We start from the raw sequence: 24,849 nt of genomic DNA on the forward strand, positions 1-24,849 counted from the left end.
ATATATGTATAATATATATTTTCGATATATTATATCGATTTTATTTATTATAAAATAAAATAAAGAGACATTTAAGTAATGTAAAGTCAGACAGTCATTACAATAACCAAGAAGGTGATCAGGACCTGAATGCAAGTTAAATATGGGGACAGGAAAGATTGGTTTGAGTTAAAAATAATTGATTGTTTTTCTTGTAGAGACCATGAAAAGAGAACAAGATCACAGCTCTGTAGGAAATACGTGTTTCCTAGATGAGCTGTCAGTTATACATTTGTTACCCTGACCAACAGCCGTTATTCAGATATATTTGAATACCACGATTGACCTGTTGGAATCGAGTATTTCAGTGCACTGTGAAATTAACTTTGAGAACATTCTGTAGGTCTACATACATAGACAAATAACTAGTAAACATGGTGGTCATTGGTGTGTTCTGGACTGGTTTATATTAATTGACACACTGCCAACTGTTGTCATGCTGATGTAAGTTAACAAGTCAAGATCAAAGTCAGCTGTGTGTCAGTGAAAGGTAAATGCTGTAATCCAGAACAGAGCAGGTGAATTACTCTGTGTCCGTGAGAATGCTGGCTAATAAATAAAGAGAACGGATGTTTGATCTGGAGTGAAGTCACTGCCACAAGTACAAGAATCTTTGTGTCTATAAGTGTATTTGGTGAATGTATTGTGTTTCTCTCACTGAACTTTATAAATGACATAATAATACTACAGTGACAGTGTGGGCTAAATATTAAACTTTAGGTCAACAGTCTTTGCTCTCCAGGAATGAGGGGAATGTATGTATGCTAGGAACAGCCGCACACTTGCATACACCCTTGTGCTTACATGCTTGCTCAATGTCAGGAAGATATTTCACAAGTCTGAGCCTGTTGCGGTTAGTCGAATGCAACCTGTTACATCAAGGTTACTTTACAGTTGTACTGTGGTAAATATAGCTTTGTGCGTGACTGCGTGTCTCTCTTTGGATATGGATTGGTTTCATTCATAGTTTATGTCATAGCGTTTAATGAATGTGAGCTTTAGGTTTTTGTTTTGTTATGCAGGAACTCTGAGGTAGAAATCTCACATTACTTGTTTTACAGTCACACCCACAGAAGTAGGGAAAAAAGCAGGGCTATCTTTCCAATTTCACATCTCAAAAAATTGGGTTTTTATAACTTAATGTAATTTAATTTAATGTTATGTTTTTATTTATAAATTCTGAATAAATATTTCAAAAACGTTCTGTTGTATATATACTGTATTGATGGAGTGACATCACTGGCTCAGACAATTTGGGAATGAAAAGTCCCAGTATCTGAAAATGAATCATCAAAATATAAATAAATTGTCCCAGTATCACTTCAGAGAGCAAGTATTACATGATGAGTCAATAGGTGTGTGTGTGTTTGTGTTTGTGTTTGCTTGTTCGCTTGTTCATGTATGGGTCCATCCTGCTGGGGCTGTTTGGACTGGAACCAATCCTTAGCAGACTTCGACCAGTAACCCGTGACCCTCGCACACACTCTGGGGAACGTTCAACTCAGCAACTTCATCCGCACTGTTGCTCTCCGTGGTGGGAGGGGGACAAGAGTACAGGAAAGCGAAAGATGATAAAGAACGAGAGAGAAAGGGAGGGAGCCCTCTGCTATAGAGCAAGTACTTACAGTTCAGATCTGCTTTGTTTATTGTTGAAGTTTACTAGCACAGTCCTCCAACCGCTGGCCCAGCTCATTTATTCAGCTATTCTCTTTACGAGCCCACGAACTTTTGAGTGTTTAAGTGAGAGATGTTTATCTGAGATGTGAATCCTGAAGTGTTGAGTGAATCTGTCATGAAGTTAAAGTTCACTCTCAATTTATGACTGCTTCTCCGCATCAGTGACAGTATCCTTTACTTTGTCAGTGCTTATGTGTGTGTGGTGTGTCAGGGATTCTCTGGACCTCTGTTCAGTGTTATTTCATTCCAGATTGCTCTTAAAGATCCCATGAAATCACTTGAAAAGCGCAGTTTTCTTTTTACTGTGCTGACATATTTTCCTGAAACAGACTGGACAAATTAACTGCTCTTCCTTTTCTAAGCTGTAAAAAGTCACAGCTGTGAGCAGTGAGCCATGATTTGCTACTTCCTAGTCAGTGACAGGTGTTATTGATGGGAGGGGCATTCTTATTCTAAATATTATCTGATTGGACAGAAATCCGTGCAGTGGAGGATGAGTCATCAATATTTTTCTCAGGAGAGATAAAGTGTTAAATGATCTCATTGAAATCACTGATCTCAGTTGTCGTGGTGCAACAACTTGAGGCGGTCTACACTACATGCGACAAAGCGACCGTTGTAAATCTGTCTGTTCTCCATATCAGAAGTAGTGCAACCGCTTGGAGTACGTCAAAAATAGAACGTGGCCTCAGTTTACTCTTACATCTAGTGTAGACAGTATCACTGATTGTAATGGGTTCATATTGGCTTTTGTCACATCGCATCGTGCCGTTCGCATCCGGGATAGACATGGTGTAAGTGACCACCTAGCAACCATATAGCCTTAGCAACCAGCCACAACACCCTAGCAACATGGTGGCGAATTTTGCACAAGCAAAATTTTCTTTCGAAAAAGTGCAAACTACTTGTGGTTCTCAACATTTTTGACTCCCTAGGACGCCACTGTCCACACAGTGACATTCAAAGGCCCCACAAATTTCCCAGTTGTTTGTGATTTACTAGTTAAGGATTAAAGATAAGGATTTTAAAAAAAAGACCATTTCTACCTGACAAAAATTTTAAAGCTTGGCATAACTTGAAAAATGTGTGTATTATTTATATATACTAGGTACTAATATATATCTACATATATACTAGAGGGGGTTAATTAAAATAAGAACTTTTAATTGTTTTGACCTTGTTTAATGCTTGTTTTGTCTTACTTTAAATAGTTTAAAGTCATTTTGAGGCCTATTCGGTAGTTTGCTGAGGCCCCCTAGTGGATCCTGGCCTCCTAGTTGAGAACCAAGAATAAACAAGAATAATTATAATTTGTTTGTATGTTTGTAACACATCATCTCCTGCATATTATCTCTTTTTCACTCTCTTACAGGATTTGGAAATCCTGGACATCAGTCATATCAGGGACACCAGGACAGGGAGATTTTCCAAGATGCCAAAGGTACATTTTCAGTTGTGCCTGTGTTGGAAAAAGTCTGTATGAAGGTTATGCTTGGAAAGGTTCATGTGTCAGGAGTGTGTGTGGGTGGTAAACTTTGCCTGTGTTTGTAGGACCAACGTATACGTGATATGTTGGGTTTGGGCAAAGGAGAAGGGAACTCCGACTCAAAGCTGCTAACTGTTGTCTACGGCAACGACCTGGTCAACATCTCCTTCCTCAACTTCCAAGCTGTGCAGGATGGCTATTGCAAGGTAACCACGACAACCGGACCCTGTCACCTAGAAACCATGTCCATGCTATCACTCCCTCTCCCTCTGTCCTTCTTTTTCACTTTCTACCTTTGCAAGTGTGCGTTCTGAATGAATTATATCAGATGACTCTCATTTTATATATATATATTTTTTCCTCTCTCTTCAAAACCTTTGGCACACATGATGTTTTGATTCATTTATAAGATTATCATATTTACATAAATGCATGAGTTCATTTAAACATGTTTTGTGTTATGATTGGGTTTCCAGGTGTGGACTGAAGAACTGTTTAAACTTGCCACAAACATACTGTCCCAGAATTCTTCCCGCAACACCTTCTTATACAAAGCGTGAGTACTCTTCCTGTGTGTGTGTGTGTGTGTGTGTGTGTGGTTCTGGTAAACCCTACGTTGTGGGGACAAAATGTCCTCAAAAAAGATAGCAGTATCCGAAATCCTTGTTCCTGGGGGGAACATTTTTGCATCTCCGTGAGGAAAACAGCTTATAAAGTGATGTTTTTTTTGAAAATGTAAAAATGCTGAACGTTTTCTGTGATGGGTAGTTTTATGGGTAGGATTAGTGTAAGGGGGTAAAATATACAGTTTGTAGAGTATAAAAACCTTTACGTCTATGGAAAGTCCCTATAAAACATGAATGTGTGTTTGAAACAGTTGTGTGAGGTTAAGTGACCTGCTCGTGTGACCTCACAATGCAACATTATTTCTCCTAATTGTGTCTGTTTCTCGTAATTGCGCTAAATCTTTAATTGTGACTTTAGATCTCCAAATGCAACTTTGTTACTCATAATTGTGGCTATTTCTCACAATTGTGAGATCTTGCAAATACTACTTCCTTTCCTTTCTCTGCTACTTTATATCTTATTATTGTGCCTTCATATCTCTAAACTGCAACCTTGTGTCTAAAAGTGTGACTCACGGTTGCAGCTTTATTTTTCAGAATTGTGACTTGTATTTCTCAAAATTGCAACTTGTGGCTTCTTCCTTCTCACGTTTGCACTTTATTATGTGACGCATAAATCTCATTGTGACATATTATATCTCCTCTAATTCTCTCAGCCCAAGCTCGACTGGACCCGGCAAAAGTTCAGTTTTTCACATATAACTTTGGGTTTGCCTCAGAGTTGGTTTTGTAATTGATGGTCACGCATGGTTATATAAGGTTAGTTCACCCAAAAAATTAAATTTCAAACTCCAGTCCCCAATCATAGAAGAATGAAGGTCATACAGGTTTGGAAAGGGTGTGTAAATGTCAAAATGTCAAATTTTGGGTGAACTATCTCTATATTCAGCAGGACTTGGGTTCAGCTTCGTACCCTCCAAAATGAAATGGCAATGCTCTGGTGTCAGGTGTTTTTTTTTTTTTTTGAATATGTAGCTGCTGATAGGTTTATTGACAAAGTACAGTACATTAAGTGCATATAATCAGTGTAGAGATGACAAAACCAGTTTGATGCAATCATCTGTTTCTCACGGTCTGCCTTTTTTTTCATAGTTACACAAAGCTGAAGCTGCAGGTAAATCAGGATGGGAAAATCCCAGTGAAGAAGTGAGTAAACACAAGCTGTCTTACTCAAACACGGTTATGTTTCCAGTTCTTCAGGGCTTTCGTTGCTAATGTGCCACTTCTCCTTTCATCATTCCTTTCACTTCTTCTCTTTTTCTTTCTCTTTCACTTTTTTTAGCATCATGAAAATGTTCTCGGATAAGAAACGCGTGGAGAATGCGCTGGAGCACTGCGGTCTGGTCAATAACAGAGTAATCAGTCGTGCACAGGTTGTTACACATCAAACCTTTCAGTTTTGTCTGCTGAGCTTTCATAAGAAGTGTTTGTGTCCATTTCTCTCTCTAATACTCTTTTGTTGTTTCTATATAAATGCACTGTTTTTAAATAACCCAAATTCGTTTAGATTCAGAAGATCCCTTTAGTCTAATCTCTTGTAGCGTCTCCCTCTGTTGTCACATGTTCATTTGTTTTTCTTCTTCGTGGTGATCTATGATCAATCCTTTTATGGTTCAGTTTGGACACAGAGGAGCTGGTCTAAGATCAGCACAAGTCCACATTTCAGTCTGTTCACTGTCTTACACTGCCCTCTGCTGGTTACATTTCAGAATAAATTGATACTTAAAGGGATAGTTCACCCAAAAATGAAAATGTCGTCATCAGTTAATCACCCGCATGTTGTTCCAAACCTGTAAGACTTTAGTTCATCTTCGGGAACAAAAAAATGAAGATATTTGAATGAAATATGACACGATCAGTTTATATGATGAACAGATTGAATTTAGGTTTATTCAATTTAGCCTAAATTCAATCTGTTCATCATATAAATCGATCGCGTCTCTTCAGAAAATTTGGACTAAACCGATTTGAATCATATGGATTAGTTTCACAATCTCTTTTTGAACTTTTTGAAGCGTCAAAGTGGTAATTTCGTAGCTGACAATGGAGGGACAGAAAGCTCTCAGATTTCATCTTCATTTGTGTTCTGAAGATAAACCAGTCTTACAGGTTTGAAATAACATGAGGGTGAGTAACTGATGACAGAATTTTCATTTTTGGGTGAACGAACCCTTTAAAGGTGCCTTATTCTACACCAGGGGGCCTTTTTTTATGTTTTCTAGTCATTTGTTGTAGTGAACAACCCCAAAAACGTAGCACAACTCACTACATAGTGCAGAACAAATGTTTGCTTGCAAATCAGAGCGATTGAAATGGATCAGATTACAGCTCTAGCCATATTGATCTTTGCTACGCTGTCTTGTCTGCTGGTTAATGTGAATATGGGTCAGTGCTGTTGAACCCATTTTCCATCTCAGTTTGCATTGCATTGTGAACATTTTATGCCTACATAGTACATAAAAATCTTTCAAGATACATCCTGTGTTCCATGGTTAATGTCCCCTTTTAAATGCACCTGAGGCCCAAATGTTATATATTTTCCTCACATCTTATATTTGTGACACTAAAGATGCAAACTATGGAGACTTTAAAATTTCATTTATTTTATTTATGTATTCATTTTATTTATTTGTTTGTGCATTTATGCATTTATGTATGTATGCATTTATTATTATTTTTATTTTCTCTCAGGGGGATCATGGTATAAAGATAGAGGACTTTACCTGGGAAATGTTCCAGAACTTTCTTGGCAGACTAAGTCCCAGACCAGAGCTGGAGCGTATCTTTGTGGAGCTGTGAGTGAGCAGAGTCCAACAGCAATGACACAGATACAGTGGCCCCAAAAATGTATTTGGACACTCAGACACATTAAAAAATGAATGAATGGGATTCCATTACATACAATATCACCCAAGCGGCTTTTATATCAAAGAAAGATGGCAGTAGTAAAAACATTTCAAGAAAAAAGTGAGGTTTTTACGTCATAAAATATAGAAATTCGAATCTAATTTATTTTATTAAAAAGTAACTAAATTAGAATATGTCCATGTAAAAATGGCCCAGAGATGTAAGAAGTCAAAGTTTGTTTCTAAAACAATGATATTTCTTCATTATTAAGTCTGTCCAAATACTTTTTAGTGGCCCTTTATGCCTTAACTATGTAAAGATCCTTTGAACAATGTGTAATTCTGTACTGCGTGTGTGTGTGTGTGTGTGTAGTGGCTCTAAGGGGAAGCCCTTCTTGTCTCTGGATCAGTTGATGGACTATATAAATCGGAGACAGAGAGATTCTCGACTAAATGAGGTTCTTTACCCACCGCTCAAGCGAGAACAGGTCCGCCAAATCATGGAGAGATATGAAACCAACGCCAGCCAGCTGGAAAGAGGTACAAAGCACACACTCACACACACACACACACACATTTAGATATAGTGAAGATGAAACTGATGGTGGTTTGTTTTACGTGTCCATGTGTGAGCAGACCAGATCTCCCTAATGGCCTTCACAAAGTATCTTGGTGGGGACGAGAACTCTGTGGTTCCTCCTGAGAGGTTGGACATCATCGATGATATGAACCAACCCCTGTCCCACTATTTCATCAACTCTTCACACAACACATACCTCACAGGTATATACACACACACTCTAAAATACACAAATATGGTCATAAACGCACACTAACACCCATCTGTGCTTTCTCGCTTTAGTGGGGCAGTTGACGGGCCTGTCGTCAGTAGAGATGTACCGGCAGGTGTTGCTGACAGGGTGCCGCTGTATAGAGCTGGACTGCTGGAAGGGCCGCCCACCTGAAGAAGAGCCAATCATCACGCACGGTTTCACAATGACAACTGAGATTCCATTCAAGGTGTGCTTTGGCCCCATCTTCCACTTTACCATCTCAGTGTCCATCACTCTCATGATGCAGTCACATTTACCGGTTTTCGGCGAATTTTCATGGCAGGAATCCAGTCATTTTGGTAGAAACCCTTTGGGATTGGGAATTTACATTGGGAGTTTACATGGCAGCCAGATATGTTGTATGTTTCTTTCCTAAGGGCTGTGAATCTAGAAAGATATAAGCTTAATTTATACTAATATTAGTGCATCATCAGACTGCAGCATCAGTTTACAGCCATTTGTGTTTTTTGTGCTTTAACTGGATGGATGCGCAGTGTACAGTAGCCGCAAGCACATCACCATCATTTTTTTACTTCTGGATAATAGTTTAATGTAATTTGTGAGCCCACATTTGATCAAAATATTTGAATGGAAAGCATTATGTTCTCTTCATCCCTTTGATCACAGTGGTCCAGAGTAGAGATGCGCGGATGGGCTATTATTTCATCCGCAACCGCATCACAAAACTCATCATCCGTCCGCCATCCATCTGCACCAACGTTTTTGACCAATTTTCAAAACCGCGCCCGCACCCGCCCGCCATCCGCTGATTGGTGTATACATATATTTTTCATTTGATTGGTTCAACCGCCCGCCACCCGCCCGAATTTAATAAAAATATTATTTTTCGTCATGTCATCCGCCCGATCCGCGGTTTATCCGCGGTTTATCTGCGGAGTCCGCGGCTGTAACCGCAACCGCGCATCTCTAGTCCAGAGTGTGTATTGCACATATTTAAACTGTTTATTGTTTATAAATCGTAATATACATGTACTGTATGTGTGACAAGGTTTATATATATCAGGTCTGTCTCGTCAACAAAAATGTATTATGTGTTACATGGATAAATTAAATTATGAAGAACAATGGATTGGAGATGCTTCTTTGCGTTATAAGCTTAGCTTTCAAAAAAGTGGTGGGGACAAATTCAGCTTTGTCAAAAAGTAGTGGGGACTGGGGTCATGTCCCACCCGCAAATTACACTTATGGTATGGACATACATCGCCACACTTTTGACTTGTTTACCTGCGAAATTTAGCTAATGTGTAAACGCTAATTGCAAATGCAAGCTGCCCATATATGCTGCACACACACTGAACTGCAGTGAGAGACCGTGTGTGTAATGTTTCGATCTTTGTGTTTGTAGGAGGTGATTGAAGCTATCGCTGAAAGTGCATTCAAGACGTCTACATATCCTCTCATCCTGTCCTTTGAGAATCATGTGGACTCGTAAGTATAAGGCATGAGTGTGTGGATAATGCATATTGCTTGTCTTTTTTCCTATTTATGTTTTATCTTGATTATTATCTGATCTTTTAGAGCAAAGCAGCAGGCTAAAATGGCAGAATACTGTCGCTCTATGTTCGGGGATGCGCTACTCATTGATCCACTAGACAAATATCCGGTAAGTTCTTCAACATAAAAAGAGCAGTTTTCAAATGCCTATTTTCTTAATAAAGATAGAGCAGACACATTTCATCCATCCATCCTCCTTAAAACTTTTACATTCCAGGCCAGGCCTTTTAAAGCCTACATTGCTATGCTAAACTTTACTTATCTAGTTAAGGATGATGTGCAGTCATTTGTTCATAATCACAGACTAAACATTGACAGGGTGATCAGGACCCCAGTGCAAAGAGAAAGGGTATTGTATCATCCTGAAAGCATTTGTTTCCCACTGATTACACAGGTACTTAACAGATAAAAGAATAAGTGAATGTTAAATGTTTATTTGACCTTAAATCAGTGTATTATTGTTAGAAGAACGAGAGCATGGACGGCTGTATAGGAAGGAGCATATCGGATGGCTGTGACAGTTGTTCATTATACAGTTTTGGCCCCAGAATGCAGTGATTGGCTGTGTAATAACTAGGAATAGTAAACAATAATATTTTTAGTTTGAGACTAGATACAGTGAGGAAAATAAGTATTTGAACACCCTTCTATTTTGCAAGTTCTCCCACTTGGAAATCATGGAGGGGTCTGAAATTGTCATCGTAGGTGCATGTCCACTGTGAGAGACATAATCTACAAAAAAAAATCCAGAAATCACAATATATGATTTTTTAACTATTTATTTGTATGATACAGCTGCAAATAAGTATTTGAACACCTGTCTATCAGCTCGAATTCTGACCCTCAAAGACCTGTTAGTCTGCCTTTAAAATGTCCACCTCCACTCCATTTATTATCCTAAATTAGATGCACCTGTTTGAGGTCGTTAGCTGCATAAAGACACCTGTCCACCCCATACAATCAGTAAGAATCCAACTACTAACATGGCCAAGACCAAAGAGCTGTCCAAAGACACTAGAGACAAAATTGTACACCTCCACAAGGCTGGAAAGGGCTACGGGGAAATTGCCAAGCAGCTTGGTGAAAAAAGGTCCACTGTTGGAGCAATCATTAGAAAATGGAAGAAGCTAAACATGACTGTCAATCTCCCTCGGACTGGGGCTCCATGCAAGATCTCACCTCGTGGGGTCTCAATGATCCTAAGAAAGGTGAGAAATCAGCCCAGAACTACACGGGAGGAGCTGGTCAATGACCTGAAAAGAGCTGGGACCACCGTTTCCAAGGTTACTGTTGGTAATACACTAAGACGTCATGGTTTGAAATCATGCATGGCACGGAAGGTTCCCCTGCTTAAACCAGCACATGTCAAGGCCCGTCTTAAGTTTGCCAATGACCATTTGGATGATCCAGAGGAGTCATGGGAGAAAGTCATGTGGTCAGATGAGACCAAAATAGAACTTTTTGGTCATAATTCCACTAAACGTGTTTGGAGGAAGAAGAATGATGAGTACCATCCCAAGAACACCATCCCTACTGTGAAGCATGGGGGTGGTAGCATCATGCTTTGGGGGTGTTTTTCTGCACATGGGACAGGGCGACTGCACTGTATTAAGGAGAGGATGACCGGGGCCATGTATTGCGAGATTTTGGGGAACAACCTCCTTCCCTCAGTTAGAGCATTGAAGATGGGTCGAGGCTGGGTCTTCCAACATGACAATGACCCGAAGCACACAGCCAGGATAACCAAGGAGTGGCTCTGTAAGAAGCATATCAAGGTTTTGGCGTGGCCTAGCCAGTCTCCAGACCTAAACCCAATAGAGAATCTTTGGAGGGAGCTCAAACTCTGTGTTTCTCAGCGACAGCCCAGAAACCTGACTGATCTAGAGAAGATCTGTGTGGAGGAGTGGGCCAAAATCCCTCCTGCAGTGTGTGCAAACCTGGTGAAAAACTACAGGAAACGTTTGACCTCTGTAATTGCAAACCAAGGCTACTGTACCAAATATTAACATTGATTTTCTCAGGTGTTCAAATACTTATTTGCAGCTGTATCATACAAATAAATAGTTAAAAAATCATACATTGTGATTTCTGGATTTTTTTTTTTAGATTATGTCTCTCACAGTGGACATGCACCTACGATGACAATTTCAGACCCCTCCATGATTTCTAAGTGGGAGAACTTGCAAAATAGCAGGGTGTTCAAATACTTATTTTCCTCACTGTATGTAGATTTTACAATCATGTTTGTTTTTACAGCTGGATCCTGGTCAACAACTGCCAAGCCCCCAGGAGCTGATGGGGAAGATCTTGATCAAGAACAAGAAGAAACACCACCACAGGGCATCTAACGGTGGGAGCATCAGACGCAAGGACGGGACAGACGAACAGTCCTCGCCTTTGAATGGTGTGTAAATGCACACACACTCACATATACATACATACATACACACACACACCAAAACACAGCCTGGTCTGCTCTAGCACAAAAGTGATTGTGATTAAAATGGTTGCAAATGCATCAAAACAATTGCTACAAAAATTTAAATTTGTATAGCAACTTGCGTTAAGATGGGGTTTTCCAGACACTGGGACCATTTACAGAGAACTCGTTTTTGCATTTGAAAAAGTTAGAGATGCAGTTTTTATAAGTTGAACTTTTGACTTGTTGCGTTTTAAGAGTGCATGAGATAAAGCTAAAGACAGGAGACGGAAGCACGGTGGTTAAACGCATCTGCCCAGTGCAGTGGCGTAGCGTCTGGGTATGCAGGGTATGCATGTGCATATGGGCCCGCATCCATAAAGCTATGACGTCATTCGTTTCATTACTGTACGGCTTGATTGAAGCACATGCGCACACATACAGAGAGCATGCAGCGCACACACAGAAACATTCAGGGGCACAGAAAACTGTTGTCAACGCTGCCCACCACTTTTATTGCTAAAATGGCTTCACTACTGAAACGCTACATTATGTTTCTCAGCAATGAGGTGGTAACGTCGCTGTTTTTTAAAAATAATTCAACACACAGCTTCACTATTAATAGAGATCCGCTGCTTAGACAAAGGTAATTCACAAATGCACAATCTCTGTCTCTCTAATTCATTCAATTAAATGTAATCTTACCAAACTACTTTATTGCTGTGTCTTATTTAAAGCGGGCAGAATGCTAGATCTAACAACCCGTTGACAAAATAATCGTCACTTTTACCATTCCAGGCTTCGCGTCGGGTCGTTGCCTCAAAGTCATTGTATGTCGGGTGGTTTGCCTCGACGTTGTACCTTAAAATCGTTTAATGCACACCTAGCCGTGGGTTATCCCTAATATGTTAGTTCCGTTCTGGTTGTGAAAAGTTTCTGGGTAGAGGTATACCACTCAAGGTTTATTACACACTTATTGGTTTATTACATTTATTTGGTAACTCAATAGACAATTTTTGACTATTACTAACACTACTCTTGTGTTGGATCTGGATGGCCTGTAACTTTACATAGATTATCTATTAGGCTACTCGGATGAAAACGATAAGATATAAATGTCCTTTGCGAAGCAACGTGTTTGGTATGGTATTTTCCTGATATGCTGCATTAGCACCTCTTCATTGCATTTTCGTTTGGGGGCCGTTAAGATTTTTTTTTGCAAATGGGCCCAGGACTGACTTGTTACGCCACTGATCCAGTGCATGGTTTTACATAGGAAAAACAATGGAAAAGCAGCATAGTGAAAACAGAAAAACATGTTCTGTTTGATCGACCCCTTTAGAGTGCATGTTAGTGTTTCCTGCATCAGCATTGTTGTGTTGTGTTGTTCTGCTTGTTGTTCCTGCAAGCACAGTGCAACCTGTGATGTCCAATTTGAGAATGAATGATGCTTATGAGCCGACTCTTTTAATAAATCCGTTTCAAACCCATAACAAGAAGCTCACTCACTTAACAGCAAACAAAATAAACAATAATAACCTTTACTGTGAACTCCTTTGTGTGTATTTTCACACTAGTATTACACAATCTTCAACAACCGTTTCTCATCTGATCTTCTATGACAAATTATAACATTTATTTCAGTGTGAGATCATTTTTAATCCATCACTTATTCTCATGGGACATTTTATTGCACATCTCTTTCATATCTGCTTGATAAGAGAGTTAGCTCATGAACTATCTGTCATCATTTACTCACCCTCTTGTCATTCCAAACTTGTAGAGCTTTCTTTCTCACATTTACAACTTTGCAAACATTTAGACTCAACTGCAGTGCAAATGTATGAGGGGCTGGTTTAAATTTGAACTCTTCTTGTGGTTCCAAAACCATTCTGGCTCATTCATGAACAATTAAATATACACATGATCCATTTTTCATTTGCCGATTTCATTTCACTTTCAAACGCATTTATCATGAGATTTGTGTTTAGATTGTCCATTGTCTGATGGGGAGGTGGGCCAGAACATGTCCAATGGGGGCGAGAAGCTTGCAGAGAGGATGGCCAAAGACCTTGATATCCGCAAGTCTATTGGTGGGTTTGTGCCTAGTTGACATGAGGTTTCAACCAATCAGGATGAAGACCGAAGTCACTTAGGCAGCAGTATCGAAGTTCAATGCATTTATAGTGTATATTCAATTTTCTGTGTTTTTGTGTGTGTGTATTATTTTTTACTATTACCCTATAGACCGGGGAGACGGAGAGAGTGATGAAGAGGAGGAGGAGGAACCCATTCCAGATCCAAAGAAGCATAACAACACTGATGAGGTAACTTGTTCACTGTCCTGTTCACGTTTCTGCTCCCTGTCTCTTTCTATGCACATCTTTGACGTGTCTCTCTGTTTTAGGGTACTGCGTACAGTGAGGTGAATGCTACAGAGGAGATGTCCACGTTGGTCAACTACATAGAACCAGTCAAATTCAAATCCTTTGAGGCGGCAGCCAGTGAGTACTGATACTTTTCACATCACGGCTGTTACTGTACTGTGTATTCTAGCATGGCTGGAACAGCAAAACTGTGTTGACCAATCAGAAGCCAGGACAGAATCATCCATTTTTGAACGATCCCTCTCTCTCTCTGTTTTTAGAGAGGAATAAGCATTTTGAGATGTCATCTTTTGTGGAGACCAAAGGCATGGACACAATGAAGAATTCTCCCATCGAGTTTGTTGAGTATCCTTCAACAGCCTAGGATATTGATTAGATATTGATTGTTAATTACTCAATAACCATTTCTAAACTTGTCTACTTACTCTTTTTATTTGTGTTTGTAGTCCTGATCCGAATTCTCCTTCAAAGCGTGATGTGTTGTGGGCAATATGAGCCATTATATAGTGTGTACACATTTCCACCAGAAATAGCAGACCATCCAAATACCATTGGCATAATCATTTCAACATACTGTGGTTTAGGACACACTAATTCTAATGTCAATTTGTATGCGAATCAAGACTAGTTAGTGGGTAGTGGCTTCAGTTACATAAGTTTGATGTGTCATGTTTGCGCTGTCATATTCAAGTAATGTTGTTCTTCCTGAGCAAAAATGTTTTTATTCAGATACAATAAAAAGCAGCTAAGTCGCATCTACCCCAAAGGGACACGTGTGGATTCCAGTAACTATATGCCACAGCTCTTCTGGAACGTGGGCTGCCAGATGGTGGCGCTAAACTTCCAAACTCTCGGTCAGACATGCAGATAGCACTCTGTTATTGCCTTCTTCCTTCTTTTTTACCTGTTGTTGTACATTTACGTATATTTCTGATGCCTTTGTATATTAAAATAAGCTTATATCTCTGTTTCTCAGACTTGCCGATGCAGCTGAACATGGGGGTGTTTGAATATAACGGCCACTCTGGGTATCTACTGAAGCCGGAGTTCATGAGACGCACAGACAAACACTTTGACCCCTTTACAATGGACATTGTGGATGGCATTGTAGCCAACACAGTTAGAATCAAGGTATTGTGTTCACATGTATCATTTTGTTTGAAGTTATCATAATAGCATAGAATAGTAAGTTTTATGTAGCATGTACAATCAGATCACATCTCATCTTTCACTCACCCACACAGATCATCTCAGGCCAGTTTCTGAGTGATAAGAAGGCCAGTGTTTACGTGGAGATAGACATGTTCGGACTTCCTGCAGACACTAAAAGAAAATTTCGAACGAAAACTTCTAACAACAACTCTCTGGACCCAATCTGGGATGATGAAACCTTTGTGTTCAACAAGGTAACAAATGAAAGGAATAGTTTATCCAAGCATGTTAACTATGGCATGCACAAGACTGTGAAGCTGACTGTGATAATCTACACATTTTTATCAAATGAGCTGAAGTATGCTTTTAATCTCTCTCTAGGTGGTATTACCCACCCTGGCGTCTCTTCGAGTTGCAGTGTTTGAGGAAAATGGGAAGTTTCTTGGTCATCGTATCTTGCCAGTATCGGCTTTGCGCCCAGGTTTGTGCAAAATACATGGCAGTGGTTTAACAGACTTGCTGTTCTGATACTGCACTAAAGATCTGCTGGTTCGTATATATGCTATATGTGTTTGGGTGTGTGTGTCTTTAGGATATCACTACATCAGTCTGAAGAATGAACTGAACCAACCACTCATGCTGGCATCCCTACTCGTGTACACTGAAGCTAGGGACTACATCCCCAACGAGCACCAAGGTAGGAGAGAGAGATCTATGGGACTATGAATGCCATGGATGTCAGAAAGCCATATGTTGCTACACTGAATGAATATTTGCAACTCTATCTATCTATCTATCTATATATCTATATGTATATATGTGACATCACTGCATTAAGTGGTGCAAAGCTAGTTGTTCAGTTCAATTCTGTGCATAAAAGTGACTAGTGTATTTAGCTGCAGTGTGTACAAAAATCTTTTTTTATGCTAGTAGTAATTTACAGTAGCAGAAACAACTGTAGTTAAGTGTCTTACACAGTGGTAATTTGAAGACTGGGATTTACACCAACAGTCTTTTGGTTACAAGCTATATGCTTCTTTGTAACAGAGACTCACTCTGTTTTTTCTCTGTCTTCCTTATTTTGTGTGTGTGAAGAATATGCAGAGGCTCTGACAAACCCCATCAAACATCTCTCTCTGCTGGCCCAGAGAGAAAGGCAGCTATTAGCACTTATGGAGGATGTCACTGAGGTCAGTCACACTTGTTTTTGTGTTTGAATCTATGTAACCAACCAGTTCTTTCTTCTGATATCTCTTCTGGACTTGCAGCCCACCCAGAAATTGAAAAAGTGCTCACCTTTGTGTTGTTCCAAACTTTTGTGATTTTCTTTATTCTATAGAACCGTGTTCTGCAAACTATGGCACGCTTGCCAACATTGGCACGCGGAGGGATAATCATTGGCTCGTGATAATAGCTAAAGAGGTTCAAGTCCCTTGAACTTGCATATGGACATACATTTTGAGGTAGTCATTCCTCATAGTCACTCAGTCTGTTTTTTTTAAGTTAGGGACTATAAATAAAATTTTAACCTTCGTTAGCACGCAGATCCGACAAACCGTCCTCCCGCGTACCATAAGGTTGCCAACCGCTGCTATAGAACATTCTTTTTTAATATCATGGCCACTTTTTATTATAATGGAAGTGAATGAGGCAAGGACAGGGGCTGTCAAACTCCAAAACGACCAAAAAAAAAAAAAATCACCATAAAAGTATGATATGGCTACTGTCTGTACTACAAGTTGTGTGAAGAACGGACTGAAATTTAAGTCTTTGGTCAGGGAAAACCTGAAATCCAAGAACTCCTTCTTGAGAAAAGTAGCAATGTCAAATCATTATTTCGACTCATATTTTCAATTAATCAGTTGATCGAGTTGCTTTTATGATCTGATGCTTTTATGGTGCTTTTTCATCTTTTTCAAAGCTTGAAACTTCCCATTTATTTAACTACTGTACATGAAAAAGAGTGATATATTCAGACTTTCTCCTTTTTTCTACCATGGAACATTTTTTATCAAATGGGTTTGGAACAAAATCAAGGTGAGGATAAATTATGGATTTTCATTTTTGGTTGAACTATTACCATGAACTAACATCTTGCAGATATTTAATCAATTATGTGAATTCATATTGTGTGTGTGTGTGTGATCCTGGTATTCCCTACATTATGGGGACCAAATCTCCGCAAAAGAATATTAATACCAGTTATTTTGTACATTTTTTTGGTCACCATGAGGAAAACAGCTGATAAATTGCACTAAATTATGTTTTTTTGAAAATGTAAAAATGCAGAAAGTTTTCTGTGATTGGTAGGTTCACGGTTAGAGGTTAGAATATACAGTTTGTACAGTATAATAATCATTATCACTCTCATAAAAAGTCCTCATTAAACATGAAAACCCAACATGTGTGTGTGCAGGGTAAACCTGCGAAACCAGATGAAGGAGACTGGTCTGACTCTGGCTCCGCACCCTCTGCTGACCCTTTCTGCCCTCTGCCATCTCCAACACTTCCTCCTGTAGTCAGTGAGGTCATGAACCCTCCTCCATCAGGTTCGGTCTAGCCTCTGAAACGATCTCTATTTTTCCTGCCGTCACCTTCTCGCTCATTCTCTGTCTCTCTCTACCTGTCCGCATTTTGACCATAATGTTAGTCATGTCAGTTTTGTATTGATGTCTACTCATGAAAATGCATGTACTGTCCATTAAGTGACCTGTGTGTTCGTGTATAATATGTTATAGGCCCAAAAGAAGATCTAGTCAACAATATTCTTAAAGGTAAGATCATACTCATCATTCGCTCTTCTTCATCAGTCACTCGCCTCCTGCAGAGCACTGAGAGAGGTTTTGAAATATCATGGTCAAGCTGTGTGTTTGTGTTTTGCAGTTATCGAACCTCAGTCTATTGATGAGCTCAAACAGCACAACTCCTACCAGAAGCTGGTGAAGAAGCAGTCCAAGGAACTCAAGGAGTTGAGCAAGAAACATGTGAAAAAGGTCAAAAACACTTAAATTACGTTTTATGTAAGGAATGTACCGTCATGGTCACGTTCAACCAAGATCAGTTTTGATGTTGGGTTGAGAAAGCCTGGTGTTTAGCAAGTTGCTAGCATGTTTCAGCAATGTGCTAAAACATGTTAGCAAAACATGTAGGCCTACGACATTTTTCATTTGTAAAACTGTTGCTTGTAAAACTGGTTTCTTCTGCCGTTTTTAAGCATCTTGCGTTGAAACTCCCCAAGCCTCTGTTACTGATTTGAAAGTATTACTTTAGAACTGGGGCTGTTTCTAAGCAGTTACAGTGTAACAATGTTAGAGAGAGAGAGCATGACTTAAGTCTGCCGCAGCTCTCAGTAGATAGCAAAGTTAACTTCATTTTTCAGTAGCAAGGCAAGAGCATCATTATTTCATTTTTAGATGCTTTTATTGATGTTTTATTTAAGTAATGAGCTAGCTGGACAGTCACATGATAAAAACCACTTTGGAGAAAATCTATTTTGTCATTTCTTGTAGTTTTTATGGTTTTTTTGAAGTTCTGATCATTTGATGGAATGATATGGAACGGAAATGCAGTCAAGAATTATTCTGTTATTGAAAATTAACAACCTTTAAACATCTATCAGCCAATCTGAATCAAGCTTTCAGAAGGGTGAACTTACATCAGAGCTGTAGCGCTCTAATAAATGCCGCAACAGCGGCAGAATAAAGGCCGAAAGGCCAAAGAGTAACTTCTAAAAAAGAATGTGTGTGTGTGTATGTGTGTTTCAGATGTGGGCTCTCAGTAAGGAGCAAAGGACTCGCTGTACTCAGCTGAACTCTGAACTCCAGAGGAAACGAAGTCAGGTGGAGAAGCGTGTGCGCACCAGTCTGAAGAAAAAGTGAGGGCATTGACGTTTTAACCTTAATTAATGTTGGCCAGGTAGATATTGTGCTTGTGTGACAACTGTTTGCTCACATATTATGAAAGTGAAAGTGACATGACGTGTATTCAAGTAGCGTGTCCCATACTTGGAATTTGCGCTCTGCATTTCACATATCCGAGTGCACACACACAGCAGTGAGTATTGAACACACTCATACTGTGTACGCACACACCAGGAGGCATTTTTGCTGTGGCGTCCGGGGAGCGATTGGGGACCGCTTATTCAGCGCTGTTCATTCAGGTTGTGGGTTCGAGTCTCAGTACTTGTAGGAAATGTAGGTGGGGGAGCGATTGGGGAATGAACAGTGCTGTCTTCATTCACTCCCCTACCTACATTTCCTGCTGGTACTGAGACTCGAACCCACAACCTGAATGAACAGCGCTCTCTTCCACCCTTAGGCTTAGGCCCTCTGATGGGTATTTTACGTTTAAAGCAGGAAACAAACAACACCAGTAGATAAACGCAGACTGCCTTATTTTGTTACAAGTAGTCAAACAAACACTCTGACCTTTCATAGAACATCTGAACTTTTTTTTCAGTTGTTCGCTCAGTGTCACAAATTTGCTTAGATCAAATGATTAGTGAACTAGAAATAGTGCAGAATCTGAAATATTTATTCACTTTACTGTAGAACATTTCTTCTAAATTGGATCAAAATCCTACTTTGATTTTGAACTAGAAACCACATTGGAGAGTGTTCACTTTGAATAATATCTTTATGAATTATTATTATTATTATTTTTATTCTAAATGGCTGTTTGCATGTGTGCAGTGGGTCAGAGGAGCCCGCGCAGAGGGAATTGAAAGAGCTGGATCTGGAGCTACAGAGACAGACAGAGCAGTTCAGAGACGAGCAGCTGCAGGAGCTTCTTGCGCTCAGACAGGCACAACATCAGATAGAGAAAGAGGCTAAACAATGCCACCTCAAAGAGGTATGACAAGCATAACAATAGCGCAAAGATTTCGCTATCACAGCTGCTCTGAGAGACACTAAACACACACACACACACACACACAGCTAAAAATGCTGATTCTTTGTGACTGTGCTTCTGTCTCAGGCCAATCAGAAACTGAGGGAAATCGCCCAAGAATGCCAAGCAGCCCAGATCAAAAAACTCAAGGATGTGTGCGACAAGTAAGAAATGTTTGGTTGTGTTTTGAGGTGCATTTGTGTGTGCACAAATCCTGAAATGTCACATTTCTACTTGCAGAGAGAAGAAAGAGATACAGAAGATTTTGGAAAGGAAGAGGCAAAACAGCATCATTGAGGCCAAGAAATCTGAAAAGGAAACGTTAGTAATGGGTTTTCTCATCTCAAGGACAGTGCTTTTAGCAGTCTGGGGTTAAATGGTTATCTCACCCAAACATGAAAATTCTGTCATGATTTATTCATCCTCATGTTGTTCCAAACCTGTATGAGTTTCTTTCTTCAACACAAAAGATGATATTTTGAAGAATTAAGAAAATCACACAGGTTTGGATCGATATGAAGGTGAATGAATGATGACAGTGTTTTCGTTTTTGGTGAATTCTTTTAAGTGCATTGTCTCACCCAAAAATGAAAATTCTGTCATCATGTACTCACCCTTATGTGTGTTTTCTCCATAAAGTCAATGGGGTCTACTGTCTTTCTGGACAGTACTGATATTCATTATATGGACAAAATGCATTTATATCCCTTTAATGTTTTTTTAGTTTTTTTTTTATTCTTTTAAAAACAATTTGACATGCCTTCTGAGATGCCTAGAGATGTCTTTAAAAGCTACCATATTTATCTGTCCCGTTATTGAAAGATAAAGATAAAAGAGAGCATTTTTTGAAAGTGCTGCTTATGTTGATTGAGCCATTTACATCTGGAGAGTTCAGCATTGAACTCAGCACCTCGACTCACCCCATGGTAAAGTACACAAAAAGTAACCTTCTTCTGTCATTCTCTTACTTAGCAGGGAGCTGAACGAGATCAACAGAAAACATATCAATGAATCGGTCAGCTTAATCCGTCAGGTGAGTTCTGGAAGTGTCTGGATGTAGTGTTAATTGGATTTTTGTGTAAATGGCTTTTTTATACGAACTGATATTTAAGAAAACCTTTACACCTTGTCCTAATTAGGTGCCACTCAAGTTTCCATTGTCTTTTTTTTTTTTTTTTTTGGCCTGTACTGAGAGCATAAATGGCCAGACGCACCAAACTGGCATTAAAGAACTAGTGGCAACAAAAGCCTGCCTTGGTGTCACCTCACATCGCCTGCGTCTGAGCCAAAAAGTTGTGTTTGAACACAGTGCAAAGACTACAGCCAGCAGCCTGCTACCACATACATTCTGTGCCTGCATGATTGGAAATAACTCTCCATACCAGCAGGTGACAGTAGTCTGCTGCATGCGTCATTCAAAACGATAACCAGAAGAGCTACGACTGTGGCTATGACTGTGGTATAAACCGTAAAACACAGTAGCGGTTGCTTGCTTTCGTCATTTAAATTTTCTTTCTTGTGCACTGGTTCACTAAGCTGAACTGCCAGTCAGATTGATCCGTCTCACGGCTGGACTCCATCGCCGAGTCAACATGCTCAATTGGCCTGAAAAGCTGCCCACAGGGGTCAAGACTAGTGCAAATGCTGTGGAACAGAGAGCAAAAACTAGGTAGACACTCAACGATGGCCGACATTTGCCGATCGTCAGCTTGGTTTGTGTTACAGCCTTAATAAAGCACAAAATAATCAAATCGTAGCCAATCAGAAGATATTGGATGTTTCTGTTTGTTTCATCGCTGGGTAGATCCACCCATAGTAAACCTGACTGGTTTATTAGACAGATTTCTTGAGTAGGACAAGCACTCGACAGAATGTCTCATCACTTTTGGATAGAAACTTAGATTATGGCTTGACGCTGTTATTGCTCCTCACCTTGTTAGGACAAAGTGTTACAGAGCCATATAAAAAATACACGAGTACAAACAATCAAGGTCAATCTTCCTCATAAAGTCCCTTAATTCTTTCTCTCTCTTTGTGTAGCTGGAAGTGTCTCAGGGGAAGCGTCAAGAGAAGTTGAAAACCCTTCACAAGGACATCCTTCAGAAAATCGAGGAGGAGGTTCCACTGGTGAGTCCATTCACAGATCTATTCAGCCTTCAGTCCTAACATGCTAGTCCCTGTTCATCTTGATCGATTCCTCCTCTTTAACACAAAATTTAGGAAGTCTTCCTCACTGAAATGTCCCATAGTAACTATAGCGTTTGCCTAAATACCTTAGTTACAGAAGATATAATGCCAACCAATGCCAATCATCAAGAAAAAAGCAATGGTCAATTCAGGTTCTGAAAGCCTCTTGCACTACTTGAAGTAAGGGTGGGGGATATCCCAGACACGATTAACCAGTAGGAATTTGACAACTGGTATAATTTCCATTGTTCAAGCACAATAAGGCGAGAAAGAGAACTCAACTCAGTATTTGCACTCAGTCAAAGCGTATGCGCAGAGACCCGCCTGTAATATAGCTTATAAGTACTGAATTGAGTTCTTTTTTCATGTCTGATTGCACTTGGTTAGTTCACCCAAAAAATGTTATTATCCCGTAATTTACTTGCCCTCAAGCCATCCTAGTTTTATATGACTTTCTTCTTTCAGCCAAACAAAATCAGGAGTTATATTAAAAAATATCCTGTCTCTTCCAAGCTTTATAATGGGAGTGAATGGTAACTTGGTTTTTGAAGCCCCCAAAAAACGTGTCCATCCATCATATAAATAATCCATACGGTTCCAGGGGGTTAATAAAGGAAAATATTGATATTTATAACTTAATCTATAATCACTGGCTTCCGGTGACGGCCATAAGCGAGTCTAGTTCCAGCGGAAGAGTGACCTCTGACCCGACGCATGATGTAGGATGTAATAGTTGCTTAAGCTTAGGTGAGTAGACACCTCTCGCGGTTCAAACAAACAAGGCTGGGCAACAAACTCAAGCTCCTCTTTTTTTTTTTTTTATATCGAAATCCACTGACATTTCTCTTTAAAAATTCTCATTTTAGACTTCTAATTCGTGACCGGTGTTTTGATTTGCTCTTGTTTCCACGTTCTTCAATACGTTATGCGTCGGTTCAGAGGTCACTCTTCCACCGGAACTAGACTCGCTTACAGCCGTTACCGGAAGCCAGTGATTATACTTAATAAAGTTATAAATATGGATATTTTTCTAACAAAAATGCACCGCTTCGCTTCAGAAGGCCTTTATTAACCCCCTGGAGCCGTGTGGATTACTTTTATGATGAATGGATTTGCTTTTTGGAGCTTTAAAAACTCTATTCACTCTATTTTTTGATATAACTGTTGTCTGAAAGAAGAAAGTCATATACACCTAGGATGGCTTGAGGATGAGTAAATTATGGGATAATTATAGTTTGCCCCAAAATTAAAAACATTTACTCACCATCATGTCGGTTCAATTCTTTGGTTAATCTTCGAAACACAAATTAAGACGTTTTTAATGAAACCTGAGAGGTTTTATGTCCCTCCATTAAAAGAACTGCTAACCAAAGCGGTCATAAATGCATCATAATATGAATCCCAAGTCTTGTGAAGAGATACAATCCCTTTATATGATGAACAGATTTAATTAAGGCTTTTATTTTATTTACATTTTTGGCTGAACTATCCTTTTGAAACAGTCAAATACACACACAGTTATGTGCCCGTCTATCTGTAATCGTTGCTTGATCTTGGCGAGTATTCGGGTAAACAAAGTCGTTTATGTCTTAAACAGTTGGAGGGAAATCAAATATGTAATGGATCCGTACATTCACCTAATATATCTGCTGCTGTCAGTGTCTTTAGTTTTATCAATGAAAAGAGAGTCACTCACTGATCTTGACTAGTAAATTTTGTAGTTTTAATAAGAATCTATAACAATAACAAATAAATGTATGTGTACATACATACATACATACATACATACATACATGCATACATAAATACATACATACATAAAGGTGCAGCTCATAAAATTAGAATATCATCAAAAAGTTGATTTATTTCAAGAATTCAACTTAACAGGTGAAACTAATATATTATATAGACTCATTACATGCAAAGTGAGATATTTCAAACCTTTATTTGTTATAATTTTGATGATTATGGCTTACAGCTTATGAAACCCACGAAATCAAAATCCCAGAAAATTAGAATATTACATTAAATCACACAGTAATTACACAGTGATACCATGGTCATTGAACCAGGTTTTGGTTCTTTTGGCAGTGTGGGCAGGTGCAAATCCTGCTGGAAAATGAAGGAAGCATGAAGTGCTCTGAAAATGTCCTGGTAGACGGCTGCGTTGACTCTGGATTTAAAAAAGCACAGTGGACCAAAGTCCTCTTTTCTGATGAGAGCAAATTTTGCATCTCATTTGGAAACCAAGGTCCCAGAGTCTGGAGGAAGAATGGAGAGGCACACAATCCAAGATGCTTGAAGTCCAGTGTGAAGTTTCCACAGTCTGTGTTGGTTTGGGGCAGAGATGGGGGACTCGAGTCACATGACTTCACTCGAGTCGCAAATTTAAGGACTTGAGACTTGCTTGACTAAATTAAGAAAATGACTCGACTTGACTTTGACTTGAGATCCAATGACTCGAGACTTGACTTGACTTGAACTGTATGACTCGAGAATGACTTGATATACTTTTTATATAACATCAATTGATGAACAAAATGAAAGCAACGGAACCATTGACGCCAGTCGTCAGATTCTGCGCGATTGCGTGACGCTGCACAAGCCCAGAAAAAACATACATCGCGGTGAGCGCGGCAGCGCGCTAAATACAAAAACATCTCCCAGCATCGTTTCTTTTTGGATATAAACACTAGAAATTGACCATATTCATACAAGAAGATTTGCTGTACGCATAATAACTGGCAAGGGATATCGGACGACCATCACAACCTCGAACAGTCGAACTTCAT

General features: G+C 39.5%; 1 protein-coding gene across 2 annotated transcripts in view; it reads left to right on the forward strand.

Annotated features, from left to right (window-relative positions):
• Nucleotides 1-24,849, forward strand: part of plcb3 (phospholipase C, beta 3 (phosphatidylinositol-specific)) — a 57,952-nt gene that overhangs the window by 27,985 nt on the left and 5,118 nt on the right. The window contains exons 3-33 of one of the 2 annotated variants that reach the window (XM_084404052.1): nucleotides 3,089-3,157; nucleotides 3,268-3,408; nucleotides 3,679-3,758; nucleotides 4,921-4,974; nucleotides 5,111-5,201; nucleotides 6,520-6,623; nucleotides 7,048-7,214; nucleotides 7,311-7,457; nucleotides 7,537-7,694; nucleotides 8,874-8,956; nucleotides 9,047-9,131; nucleotides 11,279-11,426; nucleotides 13,433-13,534; nucleotides 13,689-13,768; nucleotides 13,849-13,945; nucleotides 14,089-14,173; nucleotides 14,558-14,682; nucleotides 14,805-14,959; nucleotides 15,073-15,234; nucleotides 15,362-15,461; nucleotides 15,573-15,677; nucleotides 16,076-16,170; nucleotides 17,397-17,529; nucleotides 17,719-17,754; nucleotides 17,864-17,973; nucleotides 18,745-18,854; nucleotides 19,672-19,831; nucleotides 19,958-20,034; nucleotides 20,111-20,191; nucleotides 20,843-20,903; nucleotides 21,911-21,997. In XM_084404052.1, the coding sequence (XP_084260178.1) occupies nucleotides 3,089-3,157; nucleotides 3,268-3,408; nucleotides 3,679-3,758; nucleotides 4,921-4,974; nucleotides 5,111-5,201; nucleotides 6,520-6,623; nucleotides 7,048-7,214; nucleotides 7,311-7,457; nucleotides 7,537-7,694; nucleotides 8,874-8,956; nucleotides 9,047-9,131; nucleotides 11,279-11,426; nucleotides 13,433-13,534; nucleotides 13,689-13,768; nucleotides 13,849-13,945; nucleotides 14,089-14,173; nucleotides 14,558-14,682; nucleotides 14,805-14,959; nucleotides 15,073-15,234; nucleotides 15,362-15,461; nucleotides 15,573-15,677; nucleotides 16,076-16,170; nucleotides 17,397-17,529; nucleotides 17,719-17,754; nucleotides 17,864-17,973; nucleotides 18,745-18,854; nucleotides 19,672-19,831; nucleotides 19,958-20,034; nucleotides 20,111-20,191; nucleotides 20,843-20,903; nucleotides 21,911-21,997 (3,288 nt within the window). The remainder of the gene's footprint in view (nucleotides 1-3,088; nucleotides 3,158-3,267; nucleotides 3,409-3,678; nucleotides 3,759-4,920; nucleotides 4,975-5,110; nucleotides 5,202-6,519; nucleotides 6,624-7,047; nucleotides 7,215-7,310; nucleotides 7,458-7,536; nucleotides 7,695-8,873; nucleotides 8,957-9,046; nucleotides 9,132-11,278; nucleotides 11,427-13,432; nucleotides 13,535-13,688; nucleotides 13,769-13,848; nucleotides 13,946-14,088; nucleotides 14,174-14,557; nucleotides 14,683-14,804; nucleotides 14,960-15,072; nucleotides 15,235-15,361; nucleotides 15,462-15,572; nucleotides 15,678-16,075; nucleotides 16,171-17,396; nucleotides 17,530-17,718; nucleotides 17,755-17,863; nucleotides 17,974-18,744; nucleotides 18,855-19,671; nucleotides 19,832-19,957; nucleotides 20,035-20,110; nucleotides 20,192-20,842; nucleotides 20,904-21,910; nucleotides 21,998-24,849) is intronic. The other variant, XM_084404053.1, reaches the window with a different exon arrangement.

Source organism: Rutilus rutilus, assembly GCF_951802725.1.
Source record: "Rutilus rutilus genome assembly, chromosome: 3".
Taxonomy (NCBI): domain Eukaryota; kingdom Metazoa; phylum Chordata; class Actinopteri; order Cypriniformes; family Leuciscidae; genus Rutilus; species Rutilus rutilus.